The 17702-nt window shown below is 47.4% G+C and overlaps 1 protein-coding gene across 2 annotated transcripts in view; it reads right to left on the bottom strand.

Annotated features, from left to right (window-relative positions):
- LOC133124380 (short transient receptor potential channel 7) overlaps positions 1-17702 on the bottom strand; it is a 58367-nt gene that overhangs the window by 33343 nt on the left and 7322 nt on the right. For both annotated transcript variants that reach the window (XM_061235536.1, XM_061235535.1), the window contains exon 2: positions 10394-10576. In XM_061235536.1, the coding sequence (XP_061091520.1) occupies positions 10394-10576 (183 nt within the window). The remainder of the gene's footprint in view (positions 1-10393; positions 10577-17702) is intronic.

Below are 17702 nucleotides of genomic sequence, written 5' to 3'. Positions count from 1 at the left end.
GGGCCTGTGGCTACTGGACAGCCGTGATGAATGGGCCTGACTCAGCCTGCGGTACAGATCCTCAGGACCGTGACCCCTTCGCTACTGTACTGCTGAGCTGATAGATTTACAGTGTACAGCCTGAGACCTGCTGCTAGTGTTCTCAGTTCCAGCACGATGCAAGCCTGCCCGTGCGTCTTACATAAAGCATGAAATGTCATAAAATCATATTCTTGCTCTGGTCTAGAGTCGCCACATACCTGTCCGTGCTGGGACCTGGGACACGTGAAGCGATATGAGGGATTTTTTACCCTGACAGGAGGCACATCAGAGCACGCCCTTGAGCTGACAACATTTAGCAATGGCTGAGAGCGTTTTCCTTTTCCAGTCACGTAGCCCTCGCAGTCTCCCTCGCGCTGCGGCGGAGCGAGGTCTTTGTCTCCGCTGTTCTGCTGAAAGCCAAGGACCTCTGTCGTGATCCCACCTCACCCCCGCATGCCTTCAGCTGAGGACAAGGCTTTAGGATTGGGAATGACCCCCTCCGTACCCCTTGGTTAAGAGACGCTAAGAGAACAATCCTCCTTTCTGAGGGATGGGGCGTGTGCGATGTACAGGGAGAGATGGGGATAGTGTACGTGTATTCCACACTGAATGGAATGAGAGATGATAAATACACAAAAGAGTTGCTTTCTGTGAACTGATTCTATCACCGTAACACGCTCTCAGAATAAAAGATGGTTAATTGCTTTCTTGTAACTCTTTGGTTTTAATTCATTCCAGTGCATCCACTTTGTAACCACAGCAATTGTACGGAAGGTGCATAATAATTAGTGATCATAACTGATGATGTTGACTGATGATGATGATGATGATGATGATGATGAAGGTGTACTTGATGATGATGAAGATGGGATGTTGATGATGATGAAGAAGTTGAGTAAGTTGATGATGATGATGAAGACGGGATGTTGATGATGATGAAGAAGTTGTGTAAGTTGATGATGATGATTTGTCTTCCACTCTTCTCTGATCAGACACCACCAGGCACCTCAACTCTATGACATCAACTGAATGCTAAACCTAGAGCCCCGCCCTAAATCCTCAAACCTGCACCTGAACACCTGGCCTAAATTTCAGGTGACAGTCTCCATCAGTCACACACATCTGCTCCGTGTCATTGGACGGACAAGGGGGAACCTCGTCCTTCAGACCATCTGGTTATTGGAGTTGTGGTCCAGTGGAACACTGTGACAGTTCCTACTGCAGCTGTCATGAGCATCAGCTGGAACCAGAGAAGAGCCATCGTAAGCACAACAGACACAGCCGCTGAGGCTAACCGAACCCCAGGCCCTACGGAGAGACGACAGGTGGGCCATGGAGGGTCTCTGCGCTGTCACATGACCCTCTGAGAGTGACAACGTTAAAGTGAGCTTCAGTGGGAGCGGTCAACGGCCGAATTTTCAAACCCAGTCCAGTCATCGGAAGGTTGCCATGGAGATTACGTAATTACCTGTCAGGTCCTACAAAAAATCCTGGCCGTCAGACCCCAAATTGCCCGAAACACAAAGACAAAGGCTGTTCAGCCATGAATACAAAGTACCTTAGTAAGGTAATCCTTATTATCAAATTTAAGCAGGTTGTATAAACACTCTACAGTCGAACGTGTTACGGGGAGGTGCGGAGAGCCAAGCGCGACTAAGGGTGATCCTAAATGAGCAAACACACCAAAAGTGTCCGCCACCCAGGCCCCGGGGAACTAGCAGAGACCGGGGTACAAACGGAGACAGCTCCGTACAAATAAGAGCCCCAAATAACGGCTCAAAAATTAAAGCTACCCATTAAAACCAGGGCGAAGAAATAACGAAAAACAGAGTGCATAGACGTGCGCACTCAACCCCCGAAACGGGGGGGGAAAACCCAAAAATAAATGTACAACCTAGTGTAAAATACTAGGCACAGAAAATAAAACACCAGGAGTCGCAGCTCCGGAAAAACTTAGAAATGAAAGTACATACCCGGGACACCGTCCCGCACCCACAGACTCACACGAGCCGAAAAATAAAAGAAAACCAAGACACTCAAACCCTAGGAAGGTGTTCAAATACGGCACACTGCCAGCGAGCAGAACCCCTTCCTTACCTAAATTACTAATTATCTTTTTCTTTTTCTTTTGCGAACAGAAAGAACCAAAACCCAGCACAATACCTGACTCGATTACCTGAGTCTACCGTGTGCGTTTACCAGCTTGGGTGACAGAGCGTAAGTGTACACCGAAGCAACGACTGAAGGGGAATGAGAGCTTAAATACTCTCCAGAGGTAGGTACCTGGCTGATACTAATGACTACCAGGTGAAGGTAATCAAGCACCCCCCTGGTGGTCACAGCCAGTCCTCCTTCCCAACCCTGACAGGACCCCCCTACTAAGGGGCGGCCCCAGACGCACCTTCAGCCCCCCGCCTGCGGAACTCGTGAATGAGCTCTGGGTCCAAAATGTCCCTAGAGGGGACCCAGCAACGCTCCTCAGGGCCATAGCCCTCCCAGTCCACGAGGTACTGTTTGCCCCTGCCCACACGGCGCTCAGCCAAGATGCGATGCACCGTATAGGCCGGCCCCCCGTCAACTAGTCGTGGAGGCGGCGGAGGGGTCTCCGCCGGGGCCAGCACGCTAGTGAGTACCGGTTTCAGGCGAGAAACGTGGAAGGTGGCGTGAATCCTCATGGACCGGGGTAGTTGGAGTTTCACCGTCACCGGGTTGATTTTCTTAATGATTTTGAATGGACCCACATAGCGGGGAGCGAGCTTACGGGACTCAACCCGTAATGGTAGGTCTCGAGTCGATAGCCACACTCTCTGCCCTACCCTGTAGGAGGGAGCTGACCGGCGCCGCCTGTCGGCCAGCCTCTTCTGGGTGGCCGTAGCGCGTAAGAGTGCAGCCCGTACTTTGCTCCAGGTGCTACGACACCGCCGAACAAAGGCTTCCGCGGAGGGCACCTCAGCCCCCCTCTCCAGCTCCGGGAACAGTGGGGGCGCATACCCAAATTGAGCCTCAAAGGGCGAGAGGCCAGTGGAGGCGTTGCGCAGAGTGTTGTGCGCATACTCGGCCCACGCGAGCTGGCGACTCCAGGACGTGGGGTTGGCCGCGGCTAAGCACCGGAGTGTGTTTTCGAGCGTCTGGTTCGTGCGTTCAGTCTGCCCATTGGTCTCGGGGTGAAAGCCCGATGAGAGGCTCACCGTGGCCCCTAGCAAGGAGCAGAACGCACGCCAGAACCGAGACGCGAACTGGGGACCGCGGTCAGACACCACGTCCTGGGGTAGACCATGTAGCCTAAAAACATGATCGACCACCAACCGTGCGGTCTCAACTGCCGACGGTAATTTGGGTAGTGCCATAAAATGAGCTGCCTTTGAAAACCGGTCGACCACCACCAAGATCACTGTGTTGCCCTCTGACGGCGGCAACCCCGTAATAAAATCCAGGGCCACGTGACTCCAAGGGCGTCTCGGAACAGGCAATGGCTGTAATAGCCCTGAGGGAGGCTGGTGTGAACCCTTGCTGCGTGCGCAGACCGGACAGGCAGCCACAAACTCGCGGACGTCTCTTTCCATCCCAGGCCACCAGAACCGTCTGGACAAGAAATCCTTGGTGCGGTGAACCCCGGGATGCCCTGCCAGACGGGACGCATGTCCCCACTGCAACACCTGGGACCGAACCCCTGCTGGCACGAAAAGACGATGCGGTGGACCCCCCCCTGGGTCCGGCTCAAGGCGCAAAGCCCTCCGGACCGCTGACTCCACCTCCCAGATCACGGGTGCTACTATTTGTTCCCTCGGAATGATAGGTTGGGGACTGCGCTCCCCGTCAGTGTTGTCAAATATCCGAGAAAGGGCATCAGGTTTGGTGTTTTTCGACCCGGGACGGTAGGTCATAATAAAAGAAAAGCGAGTAAAAAACAGTGCCCAGCGGGCTTGGCGTGAGTTACGCGTTTTAGCAGTCTGTATATACTCCAGATTTTTGTGGTCCGTCCACACGGTGAACGGATGCTCCGCCCCCTCCAACCAGTGACGCCACTCCTCCAGAGCTAATTTAACTGCCAGCAGTTCCCTGTCTCCCACATCGTAATTTCTCTCAGCCGGGGACAGTGACCGAGAGAAAAATGCACAGGGATGTACCTTTTGATCTAGGGGGGACCGTTGAGACAGAACAGCACCTGCTCCCAGCTCAGAGGCATCGACCTCCACAATAAACGGCAGCGAGGGGTTGGGGTTTATTAAGATGGGTTCCGTACAGAACCTTCTTTTTAACTCCATGAATGCCGCCTCTGCCCGGGGATTCCACCCAAAGCGCGCTGAAGCAGTCTTCTTGGTCAGCGCAGTGATGGGCGCGACCACCGTACTAAAATTTCGAATGAACCGGCGGTAAAAATTAGCGAATCCTAAGAACCTCTGCACCTGTTTTATAGACGCCGGAGTAGGCCAATCCCTGACGGCCGCTACTTTCGCAGGGTCCATCTCAACTTTTCCCCGAGACACAATGAATCCGAGGAACGACACCGTGTCTGAGTGAAAAACACACTTCTCCGCTTTGACAAACAGGCCGGCTCCTAACAGACGCGTGAGGACTAGGTTAACGTGCCGCATGTGTTCAGAGAGATTGTTGGAGAATATTAAAATATCATCCAGATATACGAACACAAATTTCTCCAACATCTCCCTGAGCACGTCATTTACCAGCGCCTGAAATACTGCAGGGGCATTAGTGAGACCAAACGGCATGACCCGATATTCATAATGCCCGGTGTGAGTATTAAATGCCGTTTTCCATTCATCGCCCTGCCGTATGCGAACAAGATTGTACGCATTACGGAGGTCGAGTTTGGTAAACACAGATGCCGACTGCAGGCGCTCAAATGCGGAGTTCATCAGCGGCAGGGGGTACCTATTCTTGATGGTTATCGCATTTAGCCCCCTATAATCAATGCAGGGTCTAAGACCCCCGTCCTTCTTTTTCACAAAAAAGAAGCCAGCCCCTGTCGGTGACGTGGATGGTGTAATAAACCCGTTCGCCAAAGCGTCGCGAATATACTCATTCATGGTCTCGCTCTCAGGCGCCGACAATGAATATAGCGACCCCCTAGGCGGAGTGGTACCAGGGAATAGCTCAATGGCGCAGTCATATGAGCGGTGCGGAGGTAACGTAGTGGCCCGTTGCTTACTAAATACCTCCGCTACCTCCCTATATTCCCTGGGTACGTTAGAGGGAAGAGGAAATGTAATGGCCCCTATCATCCGACCCTCATCCCCACTGTCGGAACCATATCTTTCGGAGTCCCGGTCAGTGACGTCACTGCCGTCCTCCTCGTCCACGGGCGGGTACCAATCGCAGGTAGAATCCCATTCCAGACTCTCAGCCTGCTCCGCCGTGTCCCGAGGACTAATCTGAGAGCTGGGGAACCCCCTAGCCTCCCCTTCGTCTGCCTCGGAGCCTATGTCAGTCTCTACAGGAGGGCCTGCGGGGGTGTGCGTTTGTTCTGCGTGGTTGGTGCAATACGGACCCCACCGGGACACCGGATGACTCCAGTCTCCCCAGTTTATACGGGGTTGGTGTTTAGCTAACCACCTGTGGCCTAAAATGATTGGGTACGCTGGAGACTCCACCAAAAAGAAAAAAATGCGTTCCCGGTGCCCTCGAAACGGAACCCGCATAACCACCCACTCAGTCATCTGGCGAACCACCCCGGACCCCAGCGGACGCCCGTCAAGCGCCGTGATGGCCTGGGGCTGAGGCAGGGCCCGGACCGGCAGTCTCTGCTGTTGAACCCACTGACGGTCAATGAAATTATCAACCGCCCCGGAATCAATAAAAGCGTCTGCCCTAGCCCCACCTCCCCTCCACATTAGGTGGACGGGAAGACACGTGCGAAAGCTAATGCCTCTAGCCAGTCCCACTAGTGACTTTCGCTCCCCTAGTGGGACTGCTCTTTTACTCTCAGAGCGGGGCAGTCCCTAACTAAATGCCCGGGTCTTCTGCAAAAGAAGCACAACCCTTCTTTCCAGGGACGCCTCTTAGGACGCGCCAGGTTAGCCGCGTCTAGCTGCATCGGCTCCTCCCCCGTATGTGGGCCTTGACGGACCTCCGTACTGACAGCCCTGCCCGGAGAAGACGGAATCGGCCAATTTGGCCCGTCCCTTCTGCCCGCTCTCTCCCTCTCTCGTTCCCGGACCCGGTTATCAATGCGGATAGCCGCCGATATCAGAGAGCCTAAACTCCCCGGTGACTCCATGGTAGCCAGGGCATCCCTGACCGGGTCAGATAACGCGCTCGAGAATAGTGTAATGAGCGGTTCGTCCGCCCAGCCCGTCTCCCCTGCCAGGGCCTGGAACTCCACAGAGAACTCGGCAACACTCCGAGTACCCTGTTTGATCCAAGTTAAACGAGATGCCGCCTCCCTGCCAGTGACCTCATGGTCAAACACTCGCGTCATTTCTTGCATGAGGAGCTGCGAGTTGTTCATAAGGGGAGCTTGCCCTCGGATCAGTGGTTCCGCCCAGGTCAGAGCTGTCCCAGTCAGCAGGGATAAAATAAAAGCGACTCGCGAATCCTCCGTAGTGAACCGTGAGGGTTGGGACTTAAAAAAAATGAGGCACTGAGCTAGAAACCCCCTGCATTTCCCTGCCTCTCCTCCATACCGTAGGGGAAGCTGTAGCTTGGGCTCCCTAACCATCGGCGTAGTAAGTTGGTGAGTGACTGTTTGGGGAGGGATGGGCAGTGGGGAGGTATCCGTGGCTTGTGCTTGGGACGAACGAAACTCACTAGCTAGTTGCCGGAACGTCTCAGCGAGCCCTAACAACACGTTCTGCTGCTGATCTAACCTGGACAGGATTTCGTCCTGGCGCTGAAATACCAGGGTCTGTCTCTCGGCAGCGGCAGTCTGTTGTACCCGCAATACCTGCAACTCCTGCTCCTGCCTGACCAGAGCAGCCTGCTGGGCGGCTACGACCGCCTCCAGCGGAGAATCCCCTATAGCACAAGTCGCTGGTCTCTCCATGTTGGCTTCGGTGTTCTGTTACGGGGAGGTGCGGAGAGCCAAGCGCGACTAAGGGTGATCCTAAATGAGCAAACACACCAAAAGTGTCCGCCACCCAGGCCCCGGGGAACTAGCAGAGACCGGGGTACAAACGGAGACAGCTCCGTACAAATAAGAGCCCCAAATAACGGCTCAAAAATTAAAGCTACCCATTAAAACCAGGGCGAAGAAATAACGAAAAACAGAGTGCATAGACGTGCGCACTCAACCCCCGAAACGGGGGGGGAAAACCCAAAAATAAATGTACAACCTAGTGTAAAATACTAGGCACAGAAAATAAAACACCAGGAGTCGCAGCTCCGGAAAAACTTAGAAATGAAAGTACATACCCGGGACACCGTCCCGCACCCACAGACTCACACGAGCCGAAAAATAAAAGAAAACCAAGACACTCAAACCCTAGGAAGGTGTTCAAATACGGCACACTGCCAGCGAGCAGAACCCCTTCCTTACCTAAATTACTAATTATCTTTTTCTTTTTCTTTTGCGAACAGAAAGAACCAAAACCCAGCACAATACCTGACTCGATTACCTGAGTCTACCGTGTGCGTTTACCAGCTTGGGTGACAGAGCGTAAGTGTACACCGAAGCAACGACTGAAGGGGAATGAGAGCTTAAATACTCTCCAGAGGTAGGTACCTGGCTGATACTAATGACTACCAGGTGAAGGTAATCAAGCACCCCCCTGGTGGTCACAGCCAGTCCTCCTTCCCAACCCTGACAGAACGAGGCGTGCTCGAAAAGCAGAACATTTCATTACCTCCGGCACGACAACGCCCGGGTAACAACAAAAGATTAAAACGGTGACCGTGTCATCACACATACTGATAGAAATCCCACAATTCCGTCAACAAGACAAGACCGCCATTAATCATCATTACAGGTGCATTAGGTTTTTTTGCGAGCCGTCTCGATGACGGAAAATGACAGTGCACTGTCAAACCCTGGACTCCCGTGAGCATCCCCTCCCATTTCCCCGTCCTCCTCTGCGTCCTCCTCTGCAGCAGGGCGCGTGACAGTAATGACATTCGGGCATAGGGACACATCCATTGCTGTCAGTCTTCTCGTTGTTTTCTGCCCTCTCCTTCTCCTGCCCTGTGACACCTCCATCTGCTCCTGTCCTCCCATCAATCTCTCTCCTTCCTGATGTTCTCCTCCTCCCTCTCTCTTGCTCTTTCTTCTTTCACCCTGTTCTTATCTGTTACACCCACCTCTTTCAGAAATCCATTACAAAGCCATTTCTTCAGACAACATAAATGACTCTTATTTAAAAAAAAGTGCAACAGCAAACAAATTTGGGGTCATTGTTCTTTCTGTCTGGGTTTTTCTACACCTACACATGTGTCTTTGAGTCCGGCCCTTATAATCATTCTGCTGTGACCTCACAATCATTTCAGCGTCCCTGACCCTGCCTCTTATCATCCTTCTCCTATGTCCCCATAATCAGTGTATTGTCCCTGACCCACGATTCTTATAATGATTCTACTGTGACCTCATAATCCTTGTCGTGTCCCTGACCCCGCCTCTAGGCTCTCTGACTCCACCCCCTTATAATCACATGACCTTCCTTCACGATCACCTGACCTCCTCAGTGACAGCCCCAGTAGGCAATTTGCATTCGTAAATAAAATGAACTCCATGTCACATCAGTACGCTGCCTTGCATCACCATCACAAAAAAGGGCAGGAACACACATGCATCAAATGCAAATGCATACATGCTGTAAGACAGAGACACAACCCGGTGGACTCTTTCCTGCACAGATATGGGCTTTACTAGTGTTCCAACTGATATTGATGCCATGTCGTGGAGTAGGGAAATCATCTCCCAGGTCCATAACATCGAAAAAACACAGCTCTCCAAATACATTATGAGCTGATGGCTTAGTTCTCTTCTAATAATAAAAACAGGAATTTATTGCCTTCCAGCTGCTCTAACTATGTCACATAACTTTCTGTGTATTATTTAGTCTGTGTTATTTGAAGCTGCTCTGTGACCTGCTTCACAGCAGTACACACATCTGCCAATCAGCCTATTTCATCCTCATAACTCCGGGATCACTCTTATGTAATAAGATAATATAGATAAACATTCTCATCAGGGAGGCAGTGCTTCAACAACAACACACGTCAGACTACAGCGATTTTATATATCGGCCATTTTGCTAACACCCGTAAATGTGGGTGAACCCGCTAAGCCTGGATGGAGCCGTTTGTAAACAGTAATTAACTGTGGGGCCCTGGGGCTGTACAGGGAAGCAAGGTGAATCAATGCCAGGAAGGTATTCAGCAACGATACGGGTGTTCAGAAATGGTTGACGAGAAAGACACAATGAGACAAAAAAATATTTGAAATGCAGACATGGCTAGTGACACAGGCTGCAACTGTTTGTATGTCTCTGCCTGGCCCCATAATGAGTGAGGCAGAGAGACAACAGGGTGTTGAGTGCACCGGTCCTGGAAACTGGATAAACAAGTTTTTATCCAAAACACTTGAACAAGCTGCTTCTCACCAACTACTTTCTTTCTTTCCCCAGACCCACCTGCCAGACCCCCACCAGTCCAGATTCAGACCTGGCCACTTCATGGCACACAAGTAGCCACCCTTTCCTCTGTCCTGATTCTTCTAGATTCTTCTCTACTGCCTTCGACACTGTGGATCACTCCGTCTTCCTCTCCTCCCTGTCAGCAAAGGCGATCTGTGGCCACCTTTCGGGCTGTGCTCTCTAGTCGCTCCTTCCAGGTTTCCGGGGCTGGTGCAGTATCAGTGCCTCACGCCCTTGCCAGAGGAGTTCCCCAGGGCTCTGTCCTTGGTCCCCTTCTTTCCTTCCTTTACACTAGATCCCTTGGCTTCATTATCACTGCTCATGATTTGTCACTGCTCTGCTGATGACACCCAACTCATTTTCTCCTTCTCACCATCTGACACACAGGTCTTAGCTCTAATCTCCCCTCGCCTGAGGGACATCTAGAGCTGGACGGACAACCACCATCTAAAGCTCATTCCAGGAGGGATGGAACTAATCTTCATTCCTGCTCTAACCTCTCCCCTTCTTTATTTCTCTATTTCCTTAGGGGACACCCCGGTGATGCCATTGTCCTGTGCAAGGAACCTTGGAGTGGTGATGGACAACAAGACTATCCCTTTTGAGAACTTTCCAGAATGCAGCAGCTCATCTGGTCTTCAACCTCCCCAGACACTCCTCACGTCACCCCACTACTCACTACCCTCCTCTGTCCTTGTATCCTTTCCTCAATTCCTTTCCTTGCGTCCTCCATTGAGTTGAGCAAAGGAACAAGGAAAGGACATGCGGGCGCACACTTGTCTCACCTTCTTCACCTCGTACTTGATGGCCAGTTTCACCCGGCTGAGGCAGGGCCGGCCGTGGTCACCCAGGGGGACCTGGTCCACGTCCCCATTCAAAATGGCTTCCACCTCCTCCGTGTCCCGGCACAGGTCTAACACCCCCACCACAAAGTCTTTACACTGCATAGAGAGCTTTCTGTAGTCATTCTGCAGGGAGAGAGAAAGAGGACAGAGAGAGAGATTGTCCGATATTTCTGTTATTTTATTTCTTAACAAAGCATCAACATAGAATAAACAGAATATAAACAGAATACAAACACACATTTGTGTGAGCGTCAATTAATATGTAACATGAAGGGAATGCGCAGAGTGGACTGGGGTTGATCAGGATATTGAGACTGTCTCACTGTCTCTCAGGCTAATATGTAATTACAGTAATTAATATAATGAATGTATTACCAAAGCTCAAAGCAAACCTGATTGGAACTGGGCCCTAAAACTGGATTACACATTGGCTGAGTATCGCTTCACTAGCAGGGTCAGATTCTGGCCAAGCGCAAGCTCAGTGTCCACAGCCTGACCGATGAGAGAGGCTGCTATAAACAGTCACGGTTGTCAAAGGACAAGAAGGCTGTGCGGTCACTGAGAGACTGATGAGGTGGGGACAGGGAGTGAGAGAGAGAGAGAGGGGTAAAGAGAGGATACATTTCCATGTGTTGCTTTATCACGCTTTCCTGTTTTATACCCACAAACCAACAGTGCAGTAATTGCTTTTGGACAAAGCTTGGTCAGCTGGGACTCAGAATCCTCCGGGGAGGGAGTGGCCTCTGCCAACAGTGAAACTTTTAATTGGAGGAAATCGCCGGTTGTCATTACTTCGCCCGAGCTGTGAAATTTCCCAATCTGTGAGGAGCAGGAAGTGCGATGATGAGGAAGGAGTAGAGCCAGTACAAAAGATCAAAGGCAACGTGTAGAACCGCAGAATAAACACCGTCAATTCAGGCGTTCATACGGGACTCGCGAAACGTGCTGAGTGAGAACAGGGGAGTAATTGTTCCACAGTAATAAGCAATATTTTCAAAGGTCTGAGAAGAAACACTTCTGTCTAAAGCATGACCGGGGGCCTCTTGTAACTTTAATAACCGTTCAAATTGAAGGATATCACTCACTTTCCCAGATAACAACCTGGGCTTTCAACCCAAGTGACTGCTCCTCGATATTAATGCCATGCATTTTCAGCTGTTAATTTCACAAAATAGTACAATTATATTTTACCGCTTGTGGTAATCTCAAATAGACATTTTTTTTAACTGGAAGCAGCCTGGGAATTCTGGCAGTCATGCAGAGATAGGCCGACCAGATTCCCGTGAGTACCGTGCGTACAATGCAATGAGAATTTACGGTACTGGCTAGTAGAATTGTGAAAATAAAATTCAAATATGCTATGACTACAATATGGCAAAATAACACAATAAGATGGATGTGAGAAAAGGGGGGTGAAATATGGAGCTGGCCCAGCAAAAATGGGATGTCTAGGGTCACACTGTCTAGAGCTATGCAGAGAAAAGATTATGAGACCAATCCCTGAATTACGGTCAATACAGTTCACATAGCCCTACCTTGAAGAAATAAAGTACTGGTGATTTTCTTATTAAAATGAAAATTATGCTTTTTTACCCACTGTTAGTCACATCTCTTTGTGGAGTGCATGATTGCACAAATAAGGTGCCATTTCTTCCAGGGAAAAACAAGACAATAATGGGGACAATACATTGGAGCAGCTGCTTGCATTATGAGGCAGGCGATAATAGGTTGAAATTTCCTCAGAACGTCGCCATTGTACAGGGAGCGCGGTGCTGTGAGCTTTTGATCCCTCCCGCCTGTGTTTGATGTACTGTTTGTTGATTACAGGGGATTTTGTCAGATTACCTGAACAAGCATTGCGGAGACACTCTGATAAATTGCACGTCATTGAGAGAAATAATGAGTCTTAAAGCCCTTGGATTCCCATAAAGCCTGTCAACATGGAGAATCACCACGGCTTAGTGAATTATTTCCAAAACACATTTTGGGATAAAATATGTGCTACTATAAGATAGAGTGAGTGATCTGATGATCCCTGATATACAGGCCCTGCTGAGGAAAACAGCTCAAGCTAGTCTTTGAAACAGCTGGTAGCTGGTTCAGACCAGTTCAGACCAGCTCCATACACAACATGGTTTGACCAGCTCAAGCTATGTTTTGAAACAGCTGGTAGCTGGTCATTTCAAGCTGTTCATAGCTGGATTTTACACCATAAGGCTAGTCAGCCCAAGCAGCCCTCAGCAAAACCGGTGTGTAAACAACATATCCCCACTGCCATTTGTTTTCTCCCTGTGGAGTGTTTTTACCTCTGTTTGTATGTGTGTGTGTTTACTTTATGTGTGTGTGTGTGTGTGTGTGTGTGTGTTTGTGTGAGTGCGTACTGTATGTGTGCATGTGTGTACACTGTATGTGTGTGTGTACTGTAAGTATGTGTGTGTTTGTGTGTGTGTGTGTGTGTGCATGCATGTGCGTGCGTGTGTGTACTGTATATGTGTGTGTGTGTGTGTACTATATGTGTGTGTGTGTTTGTGTGTGTGTGTGCACTATGTGTGTGTGTGTGTGTGTGTGTGTGTGAGAGTGTGCATATGTATTTATGTATGGAGGTGAGTATATTAAGCGAAAAGAATCGCAGCATACATGGAGTCATTTACAGACCTGTCACACCGGCCGAGCTGCCAATAACTATGGTTGGCTTGGCTGCTAGTGGAGGCCATTTTCTTTAAACCCATCTAACTGAGCTGTGTGTGCAGAAATGAGCACATTAATATCTACTCGTATAGTGTGGCATAAGTATCCAATGCTCTGGAATCTGATATGAATTTCACATGAATAAAAAAGAAATCACTGCATAAATAAAAAATAAAAAAAAGGAAACACAACAAAAAGAAATAATATTTGACTTTGAATACAGCAAGGTTAATAAGCTCTATTTTGTGAGTAAGAATCTGATTGAATTTCTTGCAAATCACTTCACAACCCAATATATTTCCACGCTATATGGTTCGCGCATTTACAGCCTGACAAATGAGCTTGTCTACCCAACTAATCAATGGACTAACAAATAAATGTGTTCTGTAAATAAATCTGCAGAAACATTGGCAAGCAAAAGACTGGGTTGTTCCCACATAAATATGCTGTAATATATGGCAGAGCTATTATGTGGATTCCAGCACTGTTCAGGGCAGTTACTCATAGGCAGGAGGTGATGTCTGAAGCTCACAGATTCATTCGATACAGTATGACATAAAAGTGAAGTTAGAGATGGCGATGTCCTCGCCTAGTATTCTAGCCGACTGTTCCACAAAGCAGGATCACTGAGTTAGCTGGATAACTGCACTGAGACCTGGACCACCCAAATCTATAGCATAGACTGTCCTAGAAACAGATATTCCTGGTTGTACAGGTCTGTCTGTGCAGTTATCTAGCTAACTCAGGAATCCTGCTTTGTGGAACAGGCTGCACAGGTCTGTAAGGGAATCTGACCACGTTTCTATGCAGGTCATATTCAGCATGTTGGGGCTGATATATTTGCAATTTATATTATGAAAATCATGTTGGCAAGCCGTCAAAATGTATTGTTCTATGAACAATACACATACATGGCTGGGACATCCCTTGGTCATTTCCTGACCAGCACCATCTTCCACTATACAGAGAGTATGATTTTGTATGATTTTGTATTTCCTCAATAATTATATGGGAAAACCAGACATCTGGAATATGAATTCATCATACAACACATCGAGAAGTACATTAGATGGGAACTTGAATTAGTGTCATCCAAACAAAAACATTAACCTTCTAAAACCCCCCCCATCCACTGCCATAATCGGCACAGGGCAGAACAGCAGAAATGTGGCCACATTTATAGAGAGACACAAAGGCTACTTCTGCAATTCATTTAAGACCTGCCGTCCTTGCTAAATCAGGCCTGGACATTCACAAAATCAATGAAAGTATTGCAGCAATATGATTAAAAATGACAAACCATGTTTTTATCAAACTGAATGCAATATCCCTTATTCTGAACATTCTCATCTAGAATATGAGCATATTCCGAACACATAATTTCAAATTGGGAGCATACATGGCACAAATTAAATTCTTGAGTATTCCAATCTAATAACAGAATACTTGGCACCATATAAACACTGTCATCATTTCATCTAGTGGAGCATTAAATTAAACCTAACACTTAAATAACGATCTGCCAAAAAATAAATAAATAAATACAATAAATGCACAAGCAAGGTAAATAGGTGCCAGTTATTTTCTGCAACAATGCCCTTGAACGTGGTCCTTGGACCCTCTGTGCGTGCTGGTTTTGGTCCCAGCCTTGATCTTGATAAGTAAAGGTTGATTGAAACATAACTTAAACTTAAACTTTCACCTATTCTAACATATTGTAGTGAGGCTTATCGCTATTATCTCGGTCATTGAACTTTTATTTTTCATAAACAGTTTAGTTTCAGCAACTAGATGACCGTATAATTATGACCCCAGTGATTTCACCTGTCAGTCTTTAATTGAATCTATTAACAAATGTAACCTCTGTCTAAAAGAATCATTTGTCATACAGCACATTACTGAGAATTAAAGCATTCATTCACCTGACTGATTAAAAGTACTGGGATTTGAATGTGTAATATGAATTCCTGGAGGCTTGCACAGTTATTCTTGACATAATGTGACCTTGAGGGGGTAGATCATCCTTCAGCTGACATTAAGTGCCTAATTAAGAAGACTTAACAGCTCTTTAATATTCAGAGGTTGCAATTATGCTAGGAATGAAATCCAGCCTCCACAACCAGCCCGCAGGATCAAGCCTGAAATTCCCTGGCCTAGAACACAGTCTAAATTAAATTTACATTACTCTGACAGTCAAAGAGCCGGGGAGTTTTAATGAATGTTTTCAAAGAAAAAACCAACTGCGCCATCTACGCTATGAAAGGAAAAGTCCCTTCTGTTCCATTGTGCTGCTTGAGAGAGGGAGGTTCGGTAGGTCTGGAGCAATGTATCTCAATAGGAATAATCAAACCAAGCTCGCAGGTCAGATTTAGGCAATTACCATAATGATGCTAAGAATACAAAACAGCAATGCAATTCTGCAGGCACCACAAGCCAGGAGGCATGTTCAATTCAAGGTGAGTCAATAGATACTGAAGTGTTCCGGCCCATTAGCAATAACACAGAGCATATTCGAGCTCCACGCCAGCAGGAGCAGAGTAGCCCACGTTATTTAAAAGGCGCTGGGATGCGTATTGGTCTACTCCCTCGTTTGCGGCTGTATTTGCCGTGGGGACATCGCTTGGAGGGAGTGCATGTGATGTCAGCAGGCTTTCCGCCTCTCCGGGAGTCTCCCGGAATGTGTCAGCAGCTCCCTGACGCCCGCGAGGATGAGAATTCCAGCGGAAGATTCCCGCTAATCAGCAGTCTGCACCGCAGGCTGCGGTGAAGTTTAGATATGGCCATTATTACTGTCACACACTGACAAGCTGTCGCACATTAAGCAACCGAAAAAGTGTGGGGGATCCACCCAGGGCACGCACAGCGAGGGTCTGAATACTGACATCAATGATAAGTTTCAGTTTTTACACTTTTTCCACTTCGTCATGATGGGTTATTGAGCGTAGATTCATGGGCAATTTTGATACATTTTAAATTACATTGTGTGCACAAAGTAAAACGGTCTGAATACTTTCTGAAGCCACTGTATATTGCAGGGGGAACTCTCCCCCAGGTAATGTGCAGGGGACCACCATCCTCCAATCCCCCACCCAGTCTCCCTGAAATATTGTTTCTACCAAGGGTAGGATGTCTGTGTCAGCCAGCATTCGGCATTCTGCTGTTCAAATCACCAGCTGGCACAGACGTGTGGGAGGAAGATTCACTCAGGCCAGATTCTCTCAGACCTCTGGTATGTGCAATATGTTTTAGCACACGCAAGACCAATAACATGACCCGCGATTGGTCATAGCATTTGTTTTGTACCAATCATTGGCCCTGTTAGTTATTAGTTTTGCACATGCTAAAATGTTTTGCATAATGCTAAAGGCTTTAGTTAACCTGGGCCTTTCTGTGCAGCTATCCAAAACCATAGTATCCTTGGAGGTCACCAACAACTGCATGTACATGAAATGAAAAGACAACTTTTATGTGTGGGATATTGAGATGAAAACCTACCCAACACACTACAGAGAACTGATTTCCTTCAAGCCCCCAAAATGCCAGCTAATTACCTTTCCACTATGGCACATTTAAACGATTAGTAATTATGACAGTTTCAGCATGTGACTACAGAGATAAAACCAATTACATGGTAACTGAAAAAGAGATTGTGAAAACACCATGATACATAATACATTTACAATTTTTGTAATGAAGAAAATCTAAATATTACTGCTTGAAATGCCCTGTAACATAATGTGTTTTGCAGTCTGCTAAATACTAGGTTACTATGAAAATTTTACCAGTTAAAATGTTAAATATTTAAATCCTCAGCATTCCAGTTCACAAGGTTTCAGCCGTTGCTAAAGCAACTTTATGAATAAACTGTGTGAAGCCAATTAACATTCTTCCCTGTGTAAAACCTTCCAGACGCAACTTGTTTAAATATCTAACCATTAAAATTTGATAACCTTTGTGTTTGTTACATTCCAGTCTTTCTATTACTGAGCAAATTGTCCAAAAATATAAAGCACAAAATTATGTTTTGACAGAAGTAATTTCCTTTTCTTTATGGATTTTTAGTTGCTTTTAAGTATTTACCACCATTTCTACTTCAACAATAGCTGATCTTGAAATACTTTTACGTTTGCATTATTAACCAAATAAGAGGTTGAAATATTTGCTAGTCGTTTTATGTTATTAAACATTTTTCAACACTGTTGCTTTATATGGGGGAGGTAGAAAGGTGCTGTGAACTCCAGAAATACACCATATCCGCTCCCACTGTTAAAAAGACCTGCTAATTGCTGAGAAGATCCCTGTTCTCCTGAGGTTCAAAGGAAGAGTGGATATTTATCTCCATAATAAATAAACATGAGCTGCTACAGTGGAGCCCCACAGAATAAGAATGATTTTTAAATGTTTTAACATTTCTTCAAACATTCATATTTTTCTCAATTATTGTTGGAAATGGGGTGTCTGTGCTTCAGAGGGTCTGGGGTGACATCAAACAACCAATCAAATGCTATCTGATACAAGAGTGTCAAAAATGGAAGGTATATTAGTACTTAGATCTCTCCAC

Source organism: Conger conger, chromosome 3, assembly GCF_963514075.1.
Source record: "Conger conger chromosome 3, fConCon1.1, whole genome shotgun sequence".
In the NCBI taxonomy this organism is placed as follows: domain Eukaryota; kingdom Metazoa; phylum Chordata; class Actinopteri; order Anguilliformes; family Congridae; genus Conger; species Conger conger.
This window is presented reverse-complemented; position numbering and strand designations above follow the sequence as displayed.